Source organism: Candida orthopsilosis (assembly GCF_000315875.1).
Source record: "Candida orthopsilosis Co 90-125, chromosome 8 draft sequence".
NCBI lineage: Eukaryota > Fungi > Ascomycota > Pichiomycetes > Serinales > Debaryomycetaceae > Lodderomyces > Lodderomyces orthopsilosis.
The window spans coordinates 366,279-388,547 of record NC_018302.1 but is presented as its reverse complement, the minus strand read 5'-3'; the positions used below and the strand labels follow the sequence as shown (position 1 = coordinate 388,547).

General features: G+C 38.1%; 10 protein-coding genes across 10 annotated transcripts; 4 read left to right on the top strand and 6 right to left on the bottom strand. All coding sequences in view use genetic code 12, as the record gives it.

Moving 5' to 3' along the window:
• Window positions 1-231: 231 nt before the first annotated feature.
• Window positions 232-2,364, top strand: CORT_0H01860 (Prt1 translation initiation factor eIF3; the record flags this gene model as incomplete). The annotated part of the gene is made up of 1 exon (XM_003871374.1): window positions 232-2,364. The coding sequence occupies one exon, from the start codon at window positions 232-234 to the stop codon at window positions 2,362-2,364; it is 2,133 nt and encodes a 710-aa protein (XP_003871423.1).
• Window positions 2,365-2,451: 87 nt separating this feature from the next.
• Window positions 2,452-2,778, bottom strand: CORT_0H01850 (hypothetical protein; the record flags this gene model as incomplete). The annotated part of the gene is made up of 1 exon (XM_003871373.1): window positions 2,452-2,778. The coding sequence occupies one exon, from the start codon at window positions 2,776-2,778 to the stop codon at window positions 2,452-2,454; it is 327 nt and encodes a 108-aa protein (XP_003871422.1).
• A 460-nt stretch (window positions 2,779-3,238) lies between these two features.
• Window positions 3,239-5,275, top strand: CORT_0H01840 (Crn1 protein; the record flags this gene model as incomplete). Its single annotated transcript, XM_003871372.1, has 2 exons — window positions 3,239-3,243; window positions 3,298-5,275. The coding sequence occupies 2 exons, from the start codon at window positions 3,239-3,241 to the stop codon at window positions 5,273-5,275; spliced, it is 1,983 nt and encodes a 660-aa protein (XP_003871421.1).
• A 38-nt stretch (window positions 5,276-5,313) lies between these two features.
• On the bottom strand, window positions 5,314-9,903 carry CORT_0H01830 (Iqg1 protein; the record flags this gene model as incomplete). The annotated part of the gene is made up of 1 exon (XM_003871371.1): window positions 5,314-9,903. The coding sequence occupies one exon, from the start codon at window positions 9,901-9,903 to the stop codon at window positions 5,314-5,316; it is 4,590 nt and encodes a 1,529-aa protein (XP_003871420.1).
• Window positions 9,904-10,324: 421 nt separating this feature from the next.
• On the bottom strand, window positions 10,325-11,002 carry CORT_0H01820 (Nsl1 protein; the record flags this gene model as incomplete). The annotated part of the gene is made up of 1 exon (XM_003871370.1): window positions 10,325-11,002. The coding sequence occupies one exon, from the start codon at window positions 11,000-11,002 to the stop codon at window positions 10,325-10,327; it is 678 nt and encodes a 225-aa protein (XP_003871419.1).
• Window positions 11,003-11,549: 547 nt separating this feature from the next.
• On the top strand, window positions 11,550-12,041 carry CORT_0H01810 (Vma11 protein; the record flags this gene model as incomplete). The annotated part of the gene is made up of 1 exon (XM_003871369.1): window positions 11,550-12,041. The coding sequence occupies one exon, from the start codon at window positions 11,550-11,552 to the stop codon at window positions 12,039-12,041; it is 492 nt and encodes a 163-aa protein (XP_003871418.1).
• Window positions 12,042-12,107: 66 nt separating this feature from the next.
• Window positions 12,108-13,580, bottom strand: CORT_0H01800 (trancription modulator; the record flags this gene model as incomplete). Its single annotated transcript, XM_003871368.1, has 1 exon — window positions 12,108-13,580. The coding sequence occupies one exon, from the start codon at window positions 13,578-13,580 to the stop codon at window positions 12,108-12,110; it is 1,473 nt and encodes a 490-aa protein (XP_003871417.1).
• A 1,016-nt stretch (window positions 13,581-14,596) lies between these two features.
• On the bottom strand, window positions 14,597-16,864 carry CORT_0H01790 (hypothetical protein; the record flags this gene model as incomplete). Its single annotated transcript, XM_003871367.1, has 1 exon — window positions 14,597-16,864. One exon carries the CDS (start codon window positions 16,862-16,864, stop codon window positions 14,597-14,599), a length of 2,268 nt encoding a protein of 755 aa, XP_003871416.1.
• Window positions 16,865-17,628: 764 nt separating this feature from the next.
• Window positions 17,629-19,896, bottom strand: CORT_0H01780 (Faa2-3 predicted acyl CoA synthetase; the record flags this gene model as incomplete). The annotated part of the gene is made up of 1 exon (XM_003871366.1): window positions 17,629-19,896. One exon carries the CDS (start codon window positions 19,894-19,896, stop codon window positions 17,629-17,631), a length of 2,268 nt encoding a protein of 755 aa, XP_003871415.1.
• A 1,381-nt stretch (window positions 19,897-21,277) lies between these two features.
• Window positions 21,278-21,739, top strand: CORT_0H01770 (hypothetical protein; the record flags this gene model as incomplete). The annotated part of the gene is made up of 1 exon (XM_003871365.1): window positions 21,278-21,739. The coding sequence occupies one exon, from the start codon at window positions 21,278-21,280 to the stop codon at window positions 21,737-21,739; it is 462 nt and encodes a 153-aa protein (XP_003871414.1).
• Between the last annotated feature and the right edge of the window lie 530 nt (window positions 21,740-22,269).

Below are 22,269 nucleotides of genomic sequence, written 5' to 3'. Positions count from 1 at the left end.
GGCATAGACTCAATCGGCTTGGGATCTTGATATTGACGAGAATACCGCGTCTATTATTGATTGGCGATGGTATTCATATTCATCTCATAGTACAAAAATTCCCCAAAGACATCCAAACATCAATACTAAACACACTAACTGAAAATTTTTCTTTTTTCATCACTTTACAAAGTATCAAATCACATTAACTAATTGAGCTTCTTTTATACGTATATCTCTTTACTGCCCACGATGTCAATCAACGAAGAGGAATATTTGCAATTAGAGAAAGAAATCAATTTGGATGATATTGATTTCTCAGATTTAGAGGAAAAATATGAAGCCGATGTTGGGTTAGACAATTATATTATTGTTGATGGTGCTCCAATTGCACCAGAATCTAAAGTTCCTGTCTTAACCAAGGTTCTCAGAAAGTTATTTAGTACTGTTGGAGAAATAATAGAAGGAGATGAAGGTATTTACATGCCATTAGAAGATGGAAAATCCAAAGGGTATTTATTCATTCAATACAAGACACCTCAAGAGGCTGATGCTGCTATCAAAAAATTACATGGTAAGAAATTGGATCAAAATCATAGGTTATTGGTAAACAAGTTTTCAGATATCGAGAAATACGGTTCTGTCAGTGCTGAGTTTAAAGAGCCAGAAGTCGAACCTTTCAAATCTCACGGTTATTTACATGATTGGTTGCAGGATAAACAAGGAAGAGACCAAGTTGTGACCCATTTTGGAGAAACCATTGGAATCAATTGGAGCAAAAAGGCCAATGATCCTGAACAGGTTGTTGAACCTAGAAAAGGATTCACCTCCAAATACGCCAAGTTTTCACCAAAGGGAACTTATCTTTTTTCAATTCATCCGCAAGGTGTTCAATCATGGGGTGGTGCTGACTTTCATAGTATCAAAAGATTTTTCCACAATCAAGTTAGACTTATAGATTTTTCACCAAATGAAAAATATATGGTTACCTTGTCTCCTGTCCCAATTGCATTGCCAGATTCTGCAGCCGAGAGACAACAATTTCCGTTTGGACCAGAAAGTGAGGGTCACAAGTTGGTTATATGGGATATGATCACTGGTGAGCCAGTTAGGACTTTTGCTTTACCACCTCATCTTGAACACCAAAAGGAAATGCCATGGCCATTGGTTAAATGGTCATTCGATGACAAATACTGTGCTCGTCAAGGACCAGATGCTTTGGCTATCTATGAAACCCCTAGCTTCCAATTATTGGAAAAAAAATTGGTCAAAATCGATGGTATTCAAGATTTCGAATGGGCTCCAGCAGGTGTTAGATTGCACAATAACAAGAGTAATGAACTTGCACATATCTTGTCATACTGGACCCCAGAGAGCACCAATCAAACTGCAAGAGTTGCAGTGATGCAGATTCCTAGCAGACAAGTTTTGCGTACTGTAAATCTTTTCCAAGTTAGCGATTGTAAAATGCATTGGCAAAGTGAAGGAAAACTTTTGTGTGTTAAAGTTGATAGACATACTAAATCAGGTAAAACTACATTTTCAAACCTTGATTTCTTCAAGTTGGGTGAAAAAGATGTTCCGGTTGAAAAGCTTGAGTTGAAGGATGTTATTGTCAACTTTGGCTGGGAACCAAATAGTGAAAGATTTATTACTATCAGTCGTTTGGATGACGGTGATCCAAATCCGGCCATTCCCAAGAATAGTATTACTTTCTATGCACCAGAAGTTACCAAGGGAAAGAATGCAAATTCAAAATACAAGGCGTACAAAGTCGTCGAAAACAAACACTCAAACACCATTGCTTGGTCACCAAAGGGTAGGTATGCCGTTGTTGCCACCATTTCTCGTTCTTCAGGTGAGATTGAGTTTTTCGATGTATCATTTGAGGATGAAAACAGCAAAAAGGGAGCACCAGCAAACGTCAAGTTACTCAAGACCGACCAATACGTAGGAATGACCAACATTTCGTGGGATCCTTCTGGTAGATTTGTCACCGCATGGTCGTCTTCATGGTTACATGCTATCGACAACGGGTACAGATTGTACGAGTTTACTGGTAGATTATTGAGAGATGAATCAATTGATCAATTCAAAGAGTTTATTTGGAGACCTCGTCCTGAGAGTTTGTTGTCAAGTGCTGAAAAGAAAAAGGTTCGTTCCAACTTGCGTGAGTACTCTGCTCAATTTGAAGAAGTTGATGCTATGGAAGCAGATGCAGCTGTCAAGGAGGCGATCTTGGCCAGAAGAAAGGCATTGGAGGACTGGAGAGCTTACAGAGCTAAACATGCCAACAAAAAGGCTCAAACCAGCGATGTCCAGGCTGAAATCATTGAAGAGATTAAAGAAGAGATTATCGAAGAAAAGGAGGAAATTGTGGAGTAGAATTTAAGTATATACTTGCATTGTCTATTGACTTGTTAAAAGTTTTGTAACCACTATATACAGTTAAATAAATAAAGATGCATTCAATCATGCAGATTTAGTTTTAAGTTGAAGTCCATGCCATTTTTTGATTTCATCTTTTAGGATATCATTGACTAATCTATGTTGTTTAATCATGGGCAACCCTTTAAACTTGGAGCTTTCCACAAGAATCGCAAACATCGACCCACACCCCCCCAGCACATCTTGAACTTGTAAGTTGACAGGGGTGAATTCCTTTTCTAGTATGTCGTAGATTTTGCTTTCGTATTCACCCATTTGATGAGATGGTGTTGACTGCATTCTTTGCAATGCTAGTTGAATCGGTAGCCTATTTGGGAGCAGTATCGTTCTGAAAATACGGGAAGGTAACATTTTTAAAGTTTGTGGGAAACTTATTGTATCTGTCCTTCGTATGTGCAGTGATTTGTAATATATCAAAGTACCAAGATTGTCTGTTTTGAAAAATGCGATCGCCTTGGTGGAAAATTTCAGAAAAGGTAGTGTCCATTGGCTATCCAAGATTTGATGAACCACAGTCTTTTACATTTTGTAAGTTTTAGCAAAGCTTTATTTATATAAATTTGAACTAGAATAAGCCAACAAGAGTCCCTTCTTAGCTAACAAACATTAGTTCAACAAATAATCTCAATGGAGATAACTCTTTGAGCGTGAAAAGGGACTAGAAGCCGGGTGTGACTTTCACAAATAAACTGCCGCCTTTGTGTTTGCGAAATATCAATTTTCGTCCGAGTTTGTTGAAAAAAACAGTAAACACCACCCTAATCTGGACATTGACTTAGACACAGTTTGTACAACAAATTGATTGAATAATATGAGGTATGTCATAATATTAGATATTATCTATTGGGTAATTAACTAACCTGTATTCAGTGGAAAGTTTGTCAGAGCTTCTAAATATCGTCATGTCTTTGGACAAGGTTCCAAGAAGGAGTTGTGTTATGAAAATCTTAAAATCACAAAAAATGCATGGGACTCTAATATCATTCAAACTAACGGGAGATATATATCTGCCAATTGGGATGCATCAGGAGGTGGAGCGTTTGCAATTATCCCTGTTGAAGAAGTAGGTAAAGCCCCGGATAAGGTTTCATTGTTTAGGGGCCACAAGGGCCCTGTTTTGGATACTGCGTTCAACCCATTTGATTCTCAAGAAGTCGCCAGTTGTTCAGATGATGGAAAGATTTTGATTTGGAAGATTCCTGAAGATTATTCCTTTCACCACTACCTTGACGACAATGAGGAAATCAAGGACATAACTGAACCTGAAAAGATCTTGCTGGGACATACTAGGAAAGTCGGTTTGATTGAGTACCATCCTTGTGCAGCAAATGTTTTGGCTTCAAGCTCTTTGGACTATACTGTTAAAATTTGGAATACTGAGACCGGTAAGGATGAAATTACATTGCAGCATAAGGACTTAGTGACATCTTTTGCCTTTAATTACAATGGATCTTTGTTGGCTACTACGTCTAGAGACAAGAAACTTAGAATTTGGGATATAAGGTCAGGAAAAGTGTTATCCGAGGGACCCGGCCACACAGGGGCCAAACCATCAAGAATAAGATGGTTAGGGAACACAGACAGGATAGTCACTACTGGGTTTTCCAAGTTGTCGGACCGTCAGGTTGGTATTTGGGACATCCAACATATTGATGAAGGTCCAGTTGGTGGATTCATGGTCATTGATGCATCTTCGGGTGTTTTGATTCCATACTTTGATCCCGAAAACTCGATTTTATATCTCGCTGGTAAGGGTGATGGTAACATTCGTTATTATGAGTATGACAATGATGTATTACATGAGTTGTCCCAATATTCTTCTACCGATCCACAAAGAGGATTTGCAGCTGCACCAAAGCATTCAGTCAATGTAAAGGAAAACGAAGTTGTGAGAGCGTTCAAGACAGTATTGGATACTCTGATTGAACCAATAAGTTTTATTGTGCCTAGAAGATCTGAACTATTTCAACTGGATATATATCCTGACTGTCCTTCGACAACCCCGGCCCTCAGTGCACTGGAATGGTTTGATGGTAAAGAAGTTAATGGACCGGTTTTGATCAACATGGAAGCCCTTTACGAAGGGACAGAACCAAGTTTGAAGGATAGTAAACCTGCAACCAAAGTTTCGGAAGTCAAGGAGGCAAAGAATAGAGATTTGGAAAAGAAAAAGGAAGAAGCAAGCAAGAAGAAGGAAGAAGAGGAACAAAAGGCAAAGGAGGCATCGGGTGGAGACAAATCAGAACCAGCCAAGAATGTAACTGAAGCCGCCTCTTCTTTAAATGGTACCCCCGATAAGAATGTAGACGAGTTGTTGCAAAAATCAAATGAAGTCGGAGATTTGTTGAACAAAGTGGCCAATCGATCCGATGAAGAGAGTTCAAGTGAAACTGAAGAATCAAAAGACGATGGATGGGAAGAGGTGAAAAAGCCCGAAACTAAGTCAGTTTCCCCTTTAGAGAGTAAACCGAAGGAAGCGAAAGTCGTTGAGAGCGAGAAGCCTTCACCATCGAGCAATGAAAAAGAACTGCAGAAATTAACCACGCAAACAAAAGCAGCTTCCCCAGAACCTATATCTGTAGATGACAAGGAAAAGAGCCCAAGCCGTAGCGAAAATGTTGCCACACCTCCTACCAAAGATGAATCAAAGGAAGAGAGAAAGAGTTCTGACGACAAGTCAACCAAAACCTCCAACGCAAAGCCCACGTTAGCCTCCACTATTGAAAAATTGTCCAACTTGGTGTCACAATTTGAGTCACACATAGTTAAGTTGGAAAATGCGAACTTAGATAAAGACCAAAGATTAAAAGCTTTAGAAGAGAAAATTGAGAGTTTACTTAAAAAGTAGCACAGTGGGTATATATCGTTTGAACTAAATAGTAATTTCTACTCTCCTTTAACATCATAGAATTTCTTGAAAATAAACGCAACGAAATTGTTTGCATCAAAAGTAGCACCATCATCAAACAAAGTAAACGTCCTCTTTTGTTCATATTGGAGTGTCAACAAATCATCCAATGTAATTACACTGCTTGCTCCAGCAATCACCACCAAGTTCTTTGACGCCTCAACTGTGAATTTCCCCACTTGGTAACAACTGAATGTGATTTCAATTTTAGAGCTTTCCAATAAATTTGGCGATGTCTTTAGCAATATCTTTTGATCTTTGAGTTTCTTGATTGATAATTTATAAGATCCAAATTCGGGTAACCTGTTTCTCTTTCTTAACTCACGATTGTAAAAATACTGTTTACTAAACACCGGTATGATATTGAAAATCTTTTTATCTTTGGGCTTCAGCTGCGAGTCTGCGAGAATACCATCTACATGGTGGTTATATTCATTCAATTTCTGACGCAAAAACCTTTCCTTGTCAGACAATTTCTTGACTGTTTGTTCCAAAACTTGAAGTTCTTGCACCCGTCTTTTCCTTTGAGTGTTTTTGCTTTTTATGTCTATCGCAATTTGGTTCAACAACCCTTGGAAAGAATTCTTCCTCGTGACTTCTCCCATAGATTCAAGCTTCAATAATGAATCAAGACACATTTTCTTCAAATCATGGTAAGTTGTCTTATCCAAGTCGCCAAGTGATGTTTTGTAGTACATTTTCGTAGTTGACATTGCATCTTCCTTCTCCATGCTGACAATCTCCCTAAACTTTTGTTCATGTGATGGCTTTATACCTGAAATGAGTAGTTCCAATAAATCATCACCTTCTTGCACCCGCATTATGTACAACATGCAACGCTTTGCTTGGGTAAACAAGACCTTTGTTTTTGAATCTGTAAGTGATTCTTCATGCATGTTTCTGTTTAGGACAATGGTGATACGAGACAAGTCAGTCATAGCTACCAAATCAGCAGGCAGCGCGGTGAGGCTTTCCAACTTTTGAGTTACTTTAAATAACGAATCGTCTGTGGATCCCACCATGATGTCAACATTAGATAAAGTTAATTTTTCAAGGAATATCATCGAGTTGGCTTTCATAGTCAACTTAGGTGCCTCTGTAACCATGTCATCAAAATCTCCAAAGTTATACACTTCATCAATTTCTTTAATATCAATTACGCCACGTATCGTAGTTTGTATGGAATTCACACTCGAAACAAGGAAATCATTGAGCGGTTTCAAGAAATTGTTGGTAAAAGGCTTCATACTGAACAATTGAAGCATCAGTCTATGCAAGTGACGCAAATTGGCTTGTCCTTTCAAGTATGTTCTCGAATTTATTCCATAATTTTGCGGAAACAGAATTATGACACCAAAATAATACTTCCAGAAACAGACTCCAGCAACTGCCAAATGCTGTTGATCCAGTTGTTGAGGAAAGTTTGCACGCGCAAGTAGGTAAGCTTCGCGGCAAATGATTCTAATATGTACGGGTAAACGTGAAATGCTGTCATCAATAAGTTTCATCATGTTCGAACATGCATCACGCAAACTCATAAGATTGTTCACAAAACGAGATGATACCTCAGGGACTTTAATCGCATCCTGTGGACTGATGCTTAATTTCATTGTATGATCATGTGGCACAACATGCGAGTGAATAATTGTAGGGTCACTTTCAAAATCCAACTCATCATCATCAAGAATTTTGTGCATATATTTACCAGCCAATAATTTCAAGTGCTGCCTTTGATATGTGTGGTTATTGAAATGAGTAACAAATTCTGTCCAGTGAGTAAACTGAGACTTGGTGATATCAGTGACGGTTTGTGACTTTGCAATATCATTTTGCATGATCAAGAGCAGTAGTTTCATATAGTAGTACTCTTCCCTTGTATGGCGATTGATTGATGGCTCAATTACCGGGAACAACTGGATCGAGTTGGTTAACAATGTTTGATATTCTTCAGTATTTTTCAACATGTAATCCTTGGATTTATAAATATTAGCCAAGTATTCACTTTTTGTTTGAAGTAGATAAAACAAACTCAGATATAGTTCAACTTTGGATTTAGTGGATTTACTCAAAATGTTCAAATTTGTCGGAATTTCATTAGCCTGGACCCTACGCTCACTGTGCCCTCTGAATTTTGAAAACTCTTCGACTGTAATCTTGTTTTTATGCAAGAGGCTTAATTTCAAGTCAATATTTTCAATTTGACCTTCCAATTTTTCATTACTTTTCGATTTTTCAATAATCAAATCCTTTACTCTCGACAATTGAAGCTCTTTTTCGAAATCACCATCACCATTGGACAAAAGGTGAGCAAATTGTCTCAACACTACCAAAGATGGACTTGTACTAGTTATGAGGGATTTATACGCCCTTTGTGCCAAAGTTCTACGAATGATGGCCTGTGATCTAATTACCATGTCAATATGATAGTCATAATGAGGCATGATTACACTGATGGTACTCTTCACAGAATTTGCTCGAATCTTGGCCTGAAGAGTCATGATAGACCCAACATGTTCGTAAATCTCATCCAAAACAATTTCATATTTGAACCTTCCGAGAACCCCTCTGAATAACGTTTGAATTGGAATTATGGAAGAGTATTGCAACTTGTTCAATTCTGCATTGGTATTTTGAATTGACCTTCTAACTTTTTCCCCACGGTGAAATGCCGAAAGGTTGCTTAAAGTTTCATCCTCATTTATCAAGGTTACAAGCACACTATCGCACAAACGAGATCGTGCTACTCCTGCTCGAGCAATACTTTGAAGTTCGATTATTTTCTTCTTGGTGGATCGTACTATCATGTGTTTTTTATTGATCTCTTGAATTACTGCATCTCTTCTAATTATTGATTGCAATTCGATAATTTTGGAGGCATCAACATCGCGGGAGCTCGAATATTTCCTGTATAGCTTGCTGCGACAAACAGCTTGTAATTCCGTTATAGGAGGCAATATCCCGTCTTTATGCAAAACAAGTACTTTGACTCTGCTGTGGACGAATCTCATCTTGATAATAGCCTGAAGCTGAGTTATATTTGACTTTATTGTGGCTAAAGCAAGCCTCTTCTCATAAATCTTTTCTCTTACAGATTTTCCTCTGATTATAGATTGAAGATAGGTGATATTTTCGTCTTGTAGTTGTGGCTTATTAATACTTGCATTCTTTCTCCTTATCAAGGATTGCAACTCTACAATCTCGTAACTGAATGCTCTAAGTTCACCTCTGTGTCTGTGTATGGTTTTTGATCGAGATATGTTACCACGGATGACAGAGCAAAGACGAGTTAAATCATCTTCGTATGATTTAAGCATAATTTTGTCAACAAACATCGAGTATCTGAAATTTGCTCCTCTTGCCAAAGATTGTAACTTGACGATATGCAGGTTGTTCTCCACCAACTCATTGCTGCTGAGATGGTCTAGTTTTGAGTTCGAAAATAAAGCTAGACTTGGCTTTTGTTGCCTGGTTTCAAAATCTAAAGTCCTTGATTTGATTTCAAATTTATCAGGTGGGGTCAAATTTGGTTTCGTTTTCTCTATGAAAGGATTGGGGCTAATTCTCTCCAAGTTAGCTTTAGCGGGAGCCATCACATTGTTCATAAATTTTGAATCCTCATTGGTGCTACCTGTGTCTGCACTAGTAAAGTTGGGCAAATGTGCACTCAATAATGCCTTATTCGCAGCAATTATATCATCACTCTCAAATTCAAGTTTGTTCATCAAATCGCTCATCTTGGGATAACGTGTGTCACTTTTGTTCAAGATGTAACTCAAAGCGTGTAAACAAAACCACACCTTTGGCACATTTTTGGCATCGTATAGATCAGTGAGTTCGAATCGAAACAAATCTGGTACATTCAAGAAATCTAACAAGTGAAAGAATCGATTAATATTTTCTGTATGCCTGAATTGAAGCCTTTTATCATCCATAAATACAATTCGCTGGGTCGGTAAAATGACATTAGCTAACTTGGCAAGATAGATACCATTTCTTATGTAGGAAATTAGCTCAACAGGAGGTTGAGGAATCTGCTCCCTCAAAACCTCTTCCATCCATTGTCTTATTGCTTCGATTCTACAAAGATATTCATATCCGGGAGAGCTTGTAGATGAATTATTACCGGGCGATGTGAATCCGATCCTTTTGGACCCATTGCCAACCCCAGGGGATGTTTGTTGTAACTTTGGCGTGGACCTAACTGGTGACTTATTTAAAAGGTCTTTGTAATTTTTCCTAGCCCAAGTAGGCGTTTCATCATCAATGTCATGACCAAGCTCTTTGTTTGATGTGTTGCTGCTGGTCGAAGATTTGGGGGTCAATTTGAATGAAGATACCGTTGCCGATGGAGAACCAAATTTTGACTTCAATGAAGTCACGGATGTGACTGGTTTATTCGTTGGTGAAACATTTAGTTGTTTTGCTAGGAGATCTAGGTCTTGATCAGACAGGTCTGTAACATTGGTAGCTTGTTTCAACCTGGAAGGGGTATAGATGTTTTGCCTTGTAGTGGGTTTAAGTATTTGATTTTTTTCATTCTGTAAACCTCCAGGGGTATAGAAGGGCATATTCAATTGGAATACAATTTGTAGTTGACTATCAGTTAAATTGTTAAGGATAGGCAAATCTCCAACAGACGACCAACAGGCTATGCACTTTTACTTCTTCTTTAGTCGATAAAGAACGCAATACACCTTAAGCTATAGAAGTTTGAGTTACTATATATAAAATATGAATGTTTTACTATGTCTATTACCCAAAATGGACAAAAAGTAAACAAAACCATATACAATTCTTTATGTTGACTACATGCAAAATTCAAATCAAGACAAAGTACGAACTGTCGCCTATGAAATCCATTCCTATTAGAATGAACAACATTGGATAATGGAAAGATATGAATCAACCTGTGCTTGATTGTGTACAAGCGCATAGTTGCAAAAGGCGATTCAATTAACAAATGAGTACAACTATATAAGCTATACAGCTTTAAGGATGTACCTCCCTTTCCTTCAAAAAGTCCACCAGCTTAGAATATTCATTAATCTCCTTTTCCAAAAGCGGTACTTTCCCATTGAGGTAGTTGATTTTTTGCAAGTATTTGAAATAATCCTCATTCATTCGGTTAATATCTACTTCACCCAACTTTGCAATAGCAGAATCAACGGGATTATTGGTTTCGCGTTGTTCGACACTTTCATCAATTAGTCCAATTATTCGTGTCACCTCATCATCTATGCGAGCTACGGAGTTTTGATATTTTTCAACAATTCCTTTCAGTAGCGTGCGTTTCAATTCACTCAATTCAACAGTTACGTCATCATACTCAGTTAATATTGTTCGTAATTCGTTATCTAATTCGACGTCGAAAGGCTCCACATCATCATCTTTGTCGTTAACCAGTAGAAGCTCTCGTATGGATTCGCGGTTTCTATCTTCACCATCCACCAAGAGAGACGATAGTAGGTTCTGGAATGTATTTAGTAGACAATTCTCCACTTTCAGGTAGACCTCATTTTTTATTGGATCATTGTGTGATGTGGGTAGATGCAAATTAAGCTTCAAAATCATAGACTTTAGGATGTTATTGTATAGGGTTTTCAACTCTTTTCTAGTTATAACAATCTTCTCATAGTCATTTTGGATATCTAAAGTCAGAGCTGACATAATGAACCTCTCCTTCTTGTTGAATAGTTTATTGTACAAAGGAAAATGAATTGGGTTGGCTTCCTCTGTTGTGGTTTCGTATTTCACACTTACAACGCTACCAGTTTACAATTTGTGAGATTTGATTCTTTGCTTAAATGTAACAACAGACCCTGGATATAAAGGAGAATGTCGTTAGAGACACACGAGCAGAATAAGTTTATATTGTTGTATTGCTGTAACTGAAGCACTAACACATAGTGCTATTCTACAATAGAGACCAGACACTGCTAATATGTAATTAAATGGTTACTTTCATGAATATGGTCGTGTAATCAGCACCAAAAATTGATCCTTTTAAATTTTTTCCTGAACTTCACTCACTCACTCACTCACTCACTCACTCACTCTCTATCTCTCGCTCACTCATACTTGAACAATCCCAAGAGGGTTACATTACACTAGTTGGTTTTGGCATCACTAGCATTTCACCCACAACACCAACTACAAAAGAGCCAAGCTGCTCTAGTATCATATTAAAAGCAACGGAACAGAGCTACGCAACAAGATGTCTGATGTATTAGGAGATGAATATTACCCTTCATTTGCACCATTTCTCGGTTTTGGAGGATGTGCAGCAGCAATGATGTTATCATGTGCTGGTGCTGCAATTGGTACAGCCAAATCAGGGATTGGTATTGCCGGTATTGGTACATTCACGCCAGAGTTGATTATGAAGTCATTGATACCTGTTGTTATGTCGGGTATATTGTCAGTTTATGGCTTAGTAGTGGCCGTATTGATTGCTGGGGGATTGTCTCCTACAGACAAGTATTCATTGTTTAATGGATGTATGCATTTAGCTTGTGGGTTAACGGTGGGATTTGCATGCTTGGCATCAGGGTATGCCATTGGTATTGTTGGTGATGAAGGGGTAAGGCAGTTTATGCATCAACCTAGGTTATTTGTTGGAATTGTGTTGATCCTTATTTTTGCTGAGGTTTTGGGTCTATACGGAATGATCATTGCATTGATTTTGAATACAAAGGGAAGTGGATAAACTATAAAAAGAACTATTTTTTAAATAATACAAGAATGTATAAAGTGACTTTACATTAGCATTGCCTCAATCAGTCTCCATTTTGTCATCATCATTTCCTTGACTTTTATTCTCTGATGTAGATTCACCATCAGCTTTGTCCTTACTTTCCTTCTCGTCATCTGCTTTCCCAATAATAACGTTACCAGAATCATCGATGTATTGTGAAGAATGTTTTTCCAAATATTGAACCGATCTATCGGAATCCAAAAACAACATGTAAGCTCTCTTTATATCCTGAAGTTCAACTTGAGAAGCTCTTTTCTTGAGTGAAATTTGTTGTGCTACAGAAATCAAATTACTAGCATATCTCAAACTAGTTTCTTGCCCAATTTTGGTCAACAACGCAAGAGCATCACCAGTTAACTCAACCTCTTCTTCATTGGCTCTTATGGACAAGATGGTTCTTATTTCATCACCGGTGTAGTTCGAGGTATGTATGATAATAGATCTATCTAACAAATCAATTGGTAATCCATGTGGTGATTTGTAATTGGTACCTCTGGTCTTACTAATACCTCTATTTGTAGCCATCATCACAATAGGTGAGAAGTCATCCTCCAAAGCTCTGTTGATGAACGAAAAGCACTCAATATCCAACATATGGACCTCATCAATGAATAAAACTCCAGGAACAATTTCAGCTTTGCCTTCTTCCTTCCACTCCGCGACTTTGGTGTTGATTTGATCACGCACTTCTGACCTAATTTCTCCTGTATCTCCCGAGAACAATGCTAAAAAGCCTTGTTGTCTGGAATTAATTACATCAATCTCGTGCAAAGAAACGGTGTGTACAACTTCTTTTCTTTTTTGTAGCTCTCCTTCCGGACACTGAACAAATTTAGTTTCTGGGCCCATGGCATCATAATCTCTAGCCCTCGTAAATGACTTGCCAAGTTTTGTGATTTTACCGGATGCCTTGTCGATGGATATCACATCACCTGCAAGAACTTTCTCCTTTGTCAAGCCCTCAATCATTTTGTTACCCAATTCATAAATAGTTTCCATGTCTGTAGTCTTGATCGTAAGCTTACCTTGTTTGTGACCACCTGTAATAGATCTATCAATCTGAATTTCAACCACTTCTCCTTCTATGATTTCAGTTTCCTCTTTGATTCTTATTCCAATGGACTTTCTAAATGCTTGGGTCAATGCTTCAGTCTTTGACAACTCCAAACTAAAAACTTCCGACGCCGCAATAGCAGTGAATGGAACCTCTGATCCTAAGCTTTGGGATAATCCCATGGCAATAGCCGTTTTTCCAGTCGATGGTGGCCCAGCAACCAACACCGCACGACCTGCTATTTTCCCTGCTTGGACCATTTTCAAGACGATTCCTGCAGCCTTTCTAGCTTTGAGTTGCCCAACCATACCTTGAGCATTTTCCTGTGGTTGTAGGTTATCATCCAAACCAAGACCTGTAATATGCGAATGTGCTGCTATCAATGATAACCCATTGACATCGCTTGTTGTAACTTTTGTGTTGATCGAACTTGCCATTGTGAATGACTAAAATGCTGTTAGTACAGGACTCAAAATTAAAAATTCTTTACTTTTCAGGTAAACATACAATTGTGCTTAGCTATTTCTTTAATCTGTTATTCGGTGTATTGGTGTCGAGTGGATCCTTCAAAGTGTTACGTCTTCAGTTTTTTCAAAGTTCTTCGTCTTCTCTTTTTCATTTTTCCAATTCTTAGACAAAAATCTCAATGACATAAACTTCTGATGTCGTAGAAATTATTGCGACAATAAATATAACCTAATCAATCAATGATTCTGTGCATCACTGGAACATATGAATCGAGATCTTCTGCTGAATCTGGCACTTCGATTAAAGAATAGCTTTAAGCTTTGACTTAGTGGTCTATGAAGTATTGGTTTTCCAAGTTTAATTCATTAAGCAAGGTTGACAACATGATAGCACCGAATTCCAGCGAAGATCTTTGGAGACACGTGGGTTGAAATATCGATACTACGAGGCTGACTCGGGTTTCAAGACTTTAAAAAAGTCGTTTCTGTTTTTGCTAGTCTCTATAAGGTCGCTGTTGCATTGTAAAATGTTTTGTTGGTTAGAGCAGCAAATAATATTGGCCAGATCACCATTACTGAGGTTGCAATAGGTGAAGCTGTCACAAAATGACAATTCACTACAACAGCAACTTTGACAGATCAGGGTTAGGTCTTGCTGGAGTCGTCAATTATTAGATATGGTGTACGTTGACTAACTTATTTTGAGTAGTAAGAGACACCCAACACCCCATCGCTTCCTTTAAATTTACAACCAATAAGGTGTCTACAAAGGAAGCGTTGCTTCTAAACGGAAACCATTGATGAATCGAAATTTTGTGAGTATTGACATACATATCGTATCAAAAGTTTAAGTCCACCAATAACCACCAATACTGTCTGTACTGGTGCACTACAATTATCTGGATTGGTATTTGCTTTTATGTGCATATAATATTTATCAGTAGATAGAACGTCTATATAACCTATACCTTTTACAGCTACTTCAATCACAACTTCAAATTCTTTAAAATGGAACCTTCTTTATACATGGCATCAATTTGTTTCTTGAAGTATCTGGCTGCAATAGGTCTTCTGATCTTTGAGGTGGGTGTGACAACTTCCCTTTCCAACTTTAATGGTTCGAATTCGATATATATATTGGCCAATTTCTCAAATCCATTTAAAACTGCTCCTATGTTCGTATTCAATTGTAACAAAATACGAGTTCTCACTTCACGCCCATTGCATATTTCAAGGATCTTCTCTTCGGTATCTAACTCACTCTTCAGTATATTGCATTTTTCGGTAAGAAATTTAACAATATTAACTGGATCGACTCCAATTATACCAACTAAGAATGCTTGAGTAAAATCTCCATGTGCATACATTTGCGTCAAAATAGAGTTTGATGATAGATACAAATTCTCAACCTTTTCTGGTGTGACGTACTCTCCTTGTGCTAATTTGAAAAAATTCTTGACCCGGTCAAAGATAATAAACCACCCTTCATTTGTAATTTGAGCAACATCTCCAGTTGAAAACCATCCATCCTCATCAATACTTTTCTTAGTTTCTTCCGGGTTTTTATAATAGTGACTAAACATTTGTGCTCCACGTAATTGCAACTCCCCTCTCGGTCCACCCTTATCATTTAAGTAATAGCCCATTTCAGGCAATTCCCTCAACCTGGCTTCAACAACTGGACTTATTGCGCCACACGTTCCAACACTTGGTGAGTGAAAAGGCAAAGCTATTAACATACCAGCAAATGACTCACTTAAACCATATCCTTGACTCATACCAATTCCTAAACTTGCCTTCAAAAATTTGATGGTGTCGGGAGCAACTGGTGCACTACCAGTAATGCAAAATTCCATGTTATCAAACCCAAATCTAGAACGTAAGTTTCTGATTAGTGTTTTGTCGAATAAGAAGTGGCTTCCCTTATCCTCATTTTGCATCTGTTTCTGCTGCTTTGTTTCAATGGCTTGAGAGTACAACGCCCTATTGAGTCTGGATGTTGAGTCAACAGTTGATGCCTTAATGGCTGCCTCTATTTTGGTGAAAATTCTAGGAACACATGCAAGGAAAGTGGGTTTGAAAAGCTTCAAGTCCTCAAATAATGTTTGTGGAGTTCCACCCAAACGTGGAAATCCAACTGTGCCACCGACAAACAATATTGAAGCAGACATGTGTCTTTCAAAAATGTGAGTTAACGGCAAAAAGCAAAATTCTTTCGTTGCTTTGTTATGAGGTAATAGCATGACGTAAGTCAAAAGCGCACTAGTAGCTGAACGTTGCAGCAAAACGACCCCTTTTGGGTTTGCACCCGTTGTGCCCGAGGTAAAAGTGATTGTGAATGTGGTCTCAGGTGTTGGACTAGTTTCTTCTCGAGGAAAAACCTCACCAATTTTCTCTACTTGGTTAAAATCATACAACTTGATGTTGTGCTTGTCAGCTAATTGAATTAACGACGCACTGGAGTTTCCTTTAACGTTCAATGGGTCCATTGAAATAATAGTAATCAATGATTTTAATTCCTCGGCATTTTCAGCTTTCAATTTGATCAAGGATTCAATCTTGTTTTTGGAACAAACAACTACTGGCGACTCTGTTGTTTGTAATATGAACTTTGATGATGCTGGACCTAGTGTATCGTATAGCGCAGTTGTAGTGACAGAATTTGCAGAGCACGCCAAATCGGTGATTATCCATTCGGCTCTGTTTCCTGAATAAAGAGTAACAATGAACGATATATTATCCTTGTCATATTTAGTGTATTCCTTTGAATGATTAACAATCTTTTGATGTGATTCCAAAGCAAGGTTTTTGTACGGATTGGATTCCAACAAAAACATCAAACCGTTGATGAAGTTGGTCTTGCGATGGTCAATTTGTTGGTAGGTCAACGAGGCGTATCTTTCCATATGCTGCTCATTTTCATAGTCATACTCGTGATGTGCCAAGCACGGTTGGTGTGGATGCCTCTTCACTGATGAGGCAAAAATTTTGGGGTATGTGTTCAACTCCAAAGTGATTGATTCTTTGATTCCATTTGGAAGAGCACCATTTCTGTAGACTTCGGAAAAACCGGGTTTTGCAGTTCCTGGGAGTTTAACGGCTCTTGCGCTCATTTCCTGTGGAAGTGGCAAATTGTGGTTGATCAACACATCATCGGGCAAGTTGCTGTCATTCTGAAACAAGTATGGCTTTTCATCAGTGGCGTAAAGTGAGTTCAAGTCGGAGTCAATCACTGAAGGTAATTTCAATGGCATAGTGGGATTTGGTGAAGATGTCGTTGTTATGCACTCAGACCACAATAGTTTTCGAAAACACGTACCACTTTATATACATGCGTCCAAGATGTAGACAAATTTTGGTTAAAATGAGATTGTATCTAAGCTTCGCGGATCTATTTTTTGCGGAGATGATGATTTTGTGATTTCCGTCTATTGTTCAGATCTGATTGAGGAGATCAGTTCAACAATATTCATGGGTAATCAATTGGGGTTTCTTTTAAAAATGATATCCGATTTCAACATTCTCTTAAAATATGAGCTTTTAATCTCCGAGCATAAACGGGAAAAATACGAGTTCGAAGTGTATGCGGCAGGTGGGGTACACTGTATTTTTTATTATTATAGAAATTATTCCGTACAAGGAAAAATACAAGACCCTTTTGTTATCAAGGTGGTTTGAATGGTATCTATAAAGCAAGTGAGGTTATTGAATTACTTCTGTAGATGAAGATGACAGTGTACCATAGCTATGGACTCCCGGGTATTACCAAGTCCATAAACTCGTTCGTTACACATTCCGAATTTAGTCCATTGTGCATGAAAAAATTTCCCCACTTAACAAAGAATACAAGTAACCGAAACTACATCAATCTTTTGATCATCCATATGGCTTCAAGGGGCCCTACCACTTTAGGGTCTGGGAGTATACAATTTCTGCATCAAATTGTATTATGTTCATTCAATTTCCACTACTTAATGATTCTGGTACACACATCTAAAATCTCCTTTTCTTGAACCTCTCACAATTTCAAATCCTTCAAAATGGAACCTTCATTATACATGGCATCAATTTGTGGCTTGAAGAATTTGGATGCAATTGGTCTTCTCAACTTAGATGTTGGTGTTACCACCTCTCTTTCTAATCTCAAAGGTTCAAACTCAATATATATATTGGCAAACTTTTCAAACCCATTGAGAATAGATCCAATGTTTGTGTTCAATTGCAACAAGATTTGAGTTCGAATTTTACGTGTATTGCATACCTTAAGGATCTTCCCCTCTGTATCCAATTCACTTGCCGGGATGTTACATTTTTCCATTAAGAAATTGACAATATCCACAGGATCGACACCGATAATCCCAACTAAGTAGGATTGAGTAAAATCTCCATGTGCAAAAACTTGTGTCAAAATGGAATTACAAGTGAGGTACAAGTTTTCAACCTTTTCTGGGGTTACATACTCTCCTTGTGCTAATTTGAAAAAGTTCTTGACCCTATCGATTATGATAAACCATCCTTCATTTGTGATACGTGCCACATCTCCAGTTGAGAACCATCCATCCTCATCAATACTTTTCTTAGTTTCCTCGGGGTTCTTATAATAGTGACTAAACATTTGTGCTCCACGCAATTGTAACTCGCCTCTTGGTCCACCTTTATCACTCAAACGATAGCCCATTTCAGGCAATTCCCTCAACCTGGCTTCGACCATTGGACTGATTGAACCACACGTTCCCATACTAGGGGTATGGAAGGGCAATGCCATAATGATACCAGCAAACGATTCACTCAAACCGTATCCTTGGCTGATACCTATACCCAAACTGGCCTTTAAAAACTCAATACTTTCAGGAGCACTAGGAGCGCCACCAGTATAACATGTCTCCATATTGTCAAACCCAAATCTAGAGCGCAAATTTCTGATTAATGTTTGATCATAAATGAAATGCTCTCCCTTCCCACTCTTTGCTTGCTTGGAACGCTTTGCTTCGATAGCCTGAGAATACAAAGCTCTATTGATTCTTGATGATGAATCAATTGTTGAAGCTTTAATGATCGTTTCCATTTTGGAGAATATACGAGGAACACAGGCAAAGAATGTGGGCTTAAAAAGCTTCAAGTCCTCAAACAATGTTTGTGGAGTTCCACCCAACCTGGGGAAACCAACTGTACCTCCACATAAAAACATTGACGCGGACATGTGCCTTTCAAATATATGTGCTAATGGCAAGAAGGCAAATTCCTTGGTGTCCTTATGATGTGGTAACAAAATCGAGTATCCTTGAATTGCACTAGCTACTGCTTTTTGCAGCAACACTACACCCTTGGGGTTGGCACCAGTTGTACCCGAAGTAAAAGTGAGGGTAAAAGTAGTTTTAGGTGTAGGAATAGTTTCATTTCGTGGGAATATTTCTCCAGTTTTGACCACCTGATTGAAATCATACAATTTAATATTGTTTTCATCTGCAAGTTGAACCAATGCTGCATCTGATTTCTTTTCTTTTGCATTTAAAGGATCCATCGAAACGAGGGCAACCAAAGGCTCGAGCTCCTTAGGATTTGATGATTTCATTTTTATCAAAGTTTCAAGCTTATTTTTGGAACAAACAACTACTGGTGATTCTGTAGTTTGCAATATGAACTTGGATGATGCTGGTCCCAAAGTATCATATAATGCAGTCGATGTAATAGAATTTGATGAGCATGCTAAATCTGCTATAATCCACTCGGGTCTGTTTCCTGAGTAGAATGTCACAACAAAGGAAAAGTCATTTTCATCGTACAGTTTATAGTCTCTAGCGTGATTGATGATTTTCTGATGAGCTTCCAAATTAAGATTCTTGTAAGGATTGCTCTCAAGCAAAAACAATATCCCAGCCGCAAAGTTGTTTTTACGGTCATTTACCTCTCGGTACGTCAGGGAAACATACTTTTCTTTATGCTCTTCATTTTCATAATCATATTCATGATGGGCCAAACATGGTCTATCGGGGTGTCTCTTTACTGTTGCTTCAAATACTGCATGATAGGTGTTCAACTCTGGTAATAAATACAGTTTCACTCCGTTCGGAAAAGCCCCGTTTCTGTAAATTTCCGAAAACCCTGGTTTTGATGTGCCTGGAATCTTGACTGCTCTTCCACCAATATCTTGCGGAATAGGTAAAATATGGTTTACCAAAGTTTCAAGCGGCAAGTCATTGGAGTTTCGAAACACCTCGGGTTTCTCATCAGGTGCATAAAGGGAATCTAGGTTGCTGTCGGCAATTGAGGGCAATCTGAGTGACATTTTCCAAAGCAAATATAAGGACGACGTGAAGGAAATTCAATTAGGGATTGTCTTTGTAGATTCTTCTTGTCAAAGTGTATGGAAATATCAGGAGGATACATATCCTGTCTCCAACTTTTTATATCATGGGAAGCATCATGTATATATATTCAAGCAACGTGTTCAAATCGGTTGTTTTTAGAACAACTTGTTATTTTTTAGGTTGGGGGATACAGAAGTTTGAAAGAATCTCCGAAAAAGTTTACAAATGCGCTAACCGCGGAAAACATATCAACCACATAACTAAAAGAGAGAAGTATGTATCACAGGAACTCAAACTACAATGATTGAGAAATAATAACCGATGAAGAGTTTAAGGCGGTTAAACTCAGAAGATGTCAACAGCGCCAAGATTTTATCCTTTCCCATACAAGAAAGAATAGATACCTAAACTAATTGACCATTTTCTGAGTAAAAGTTGCGATTCCACGGCTTTCTAAATGGAGGGGGAAGAGGGGTAAGAACATGAATCTAAACGTGCCCATTTTCACACACTAAAAAACTTCAATTTTTTCCACACATATTATCCGATAGTTCCCAAGACTCTGAGCCCTGAATAAAAGCCATCGCATGTCTCCCATATTCATGTATTGACGAGAGTCAAATTGATTAAAGAAGATGCTATTCGTCTCCGACTCCACATTTTCAAAATTCTAACTATACTTCACTGGCAAAAAAGTCAAATCAATTCACTTATGCCTATGTGGGTCAATGAGTTTGGCTTTGTGTGTAAAGTACTTCTTGGCGGGGTATTGCCCAAATAGGAAACAGGTAGTTATCACTTTTTATCACATGAGCAGCCTTTGGGTTGTCATTTCGTCAACGACTGCATATTCACAGTTAACAATTAACTATACACTAATCAATCCTAACACCAACACCAACACCAACCCCAGCTAAAAACGAAATCTGAGATTGGAAACAGTCGGAAGAAGTACAAGGAGATGTGAAATGTATGTATAGATGGCCGGCTTCTATATGGTACCTATGGAGAATATTTAAGGGATTTGTGCTATATGTATGCAAGATTGACTATAGCGAGGTTAGCGTTCTAGTTTCAAATGTTTTGTGATATTTGTGCAAGGTTTTGCCGAGGCGAGCTATATGAGTGGTATGGCGGCAGTTGTACTGTTAAATTGCTCGAGTTTTGCTTCTCAACTATGGGCCACCTCAGTCTGTATACAAAATACATAAATAGTGTTGCAAAATGAAGAAAAATTTCAACACAAAGAGAAATTTAAATAAACACCAAAGACAAAAAAAATAAAGGAGCATGAGTTTATAAATAGAAAGTAACTAGCACGTGTTTCCTCCATAAAAATCCAAACGCTCCCAATCCTATATGCTATCCCAAACTACAAGGGAGGAACCTCAACAGTCAGTCGAGCAACCCAGTGACTCCACCCGCATGTCCACATCTTTCATTAAATCACACTATGTTTTAATTGTCCTGTGTATTGTTTTACTTGGTATAATATTTCATCTTCGTCACAAGATAGGAGAATTGCTCGATAGATATAGAACTAGACGCAGAATCCAACAAGGTTATTATCAAAACTTGGGTTCGTTCGAAGGCGATGTCAATGACGGATTGAGCAGTTTAAATTTTGATTTGGAGGCTAACAATCTGAATGATACAAGGAAGGGGTTGAGTGAAGCTGCAAAAGAAGAGATAAAAAAGATTATGAACACTAAAGGTGTTGGCTTTGATGAGGCTAGATTAGAATATACAAGAAGTGAGTTGAACAAAAATGATATAGATGAAAACGGTTTACCAAGGGATCCCAAATTGGTGGTGTTTTGATACAGGATCGTAATTTTTGTGGGGCTGTCATATTGGAGCAAATGTAATGGAAGCCAACACAGTTGTGACTTGAGTATATTTTCCAACGTTGAAGAATAAACTAACTACTATGAATGACCTCAGATACAACGATCCACCTTTTGAGTAAATGTACGAAACAATGTCAATCGAGGTTCTCATACTACAAGCTGGGCCTGATTCGCTCCGTTAATGATTACTTGCTAACCCACTTTCTAGATAAGCTGAAAGATACCACGAGGGATTATAGTTGGGAAGTTTAGATGACCGAACAGCACAATTAAAGGGATACAAGGTCAGAGAAAATAAAAATGCTGCAACGAATAGATATAGGAGATTTTTTGCTAATGTCATCGATAGGATGTAAATATGCACTCCTAATATAAGCCAGTAGCAATTGGTAACCTTTCATCTCCCACTTCCTGAACGCAACCGAGATCGATAGCACTGTAAGTGATCATTATTAGTGAACAAGAAGGCTGAAATATGATATTGCGTGTAAGCTCTCCTTC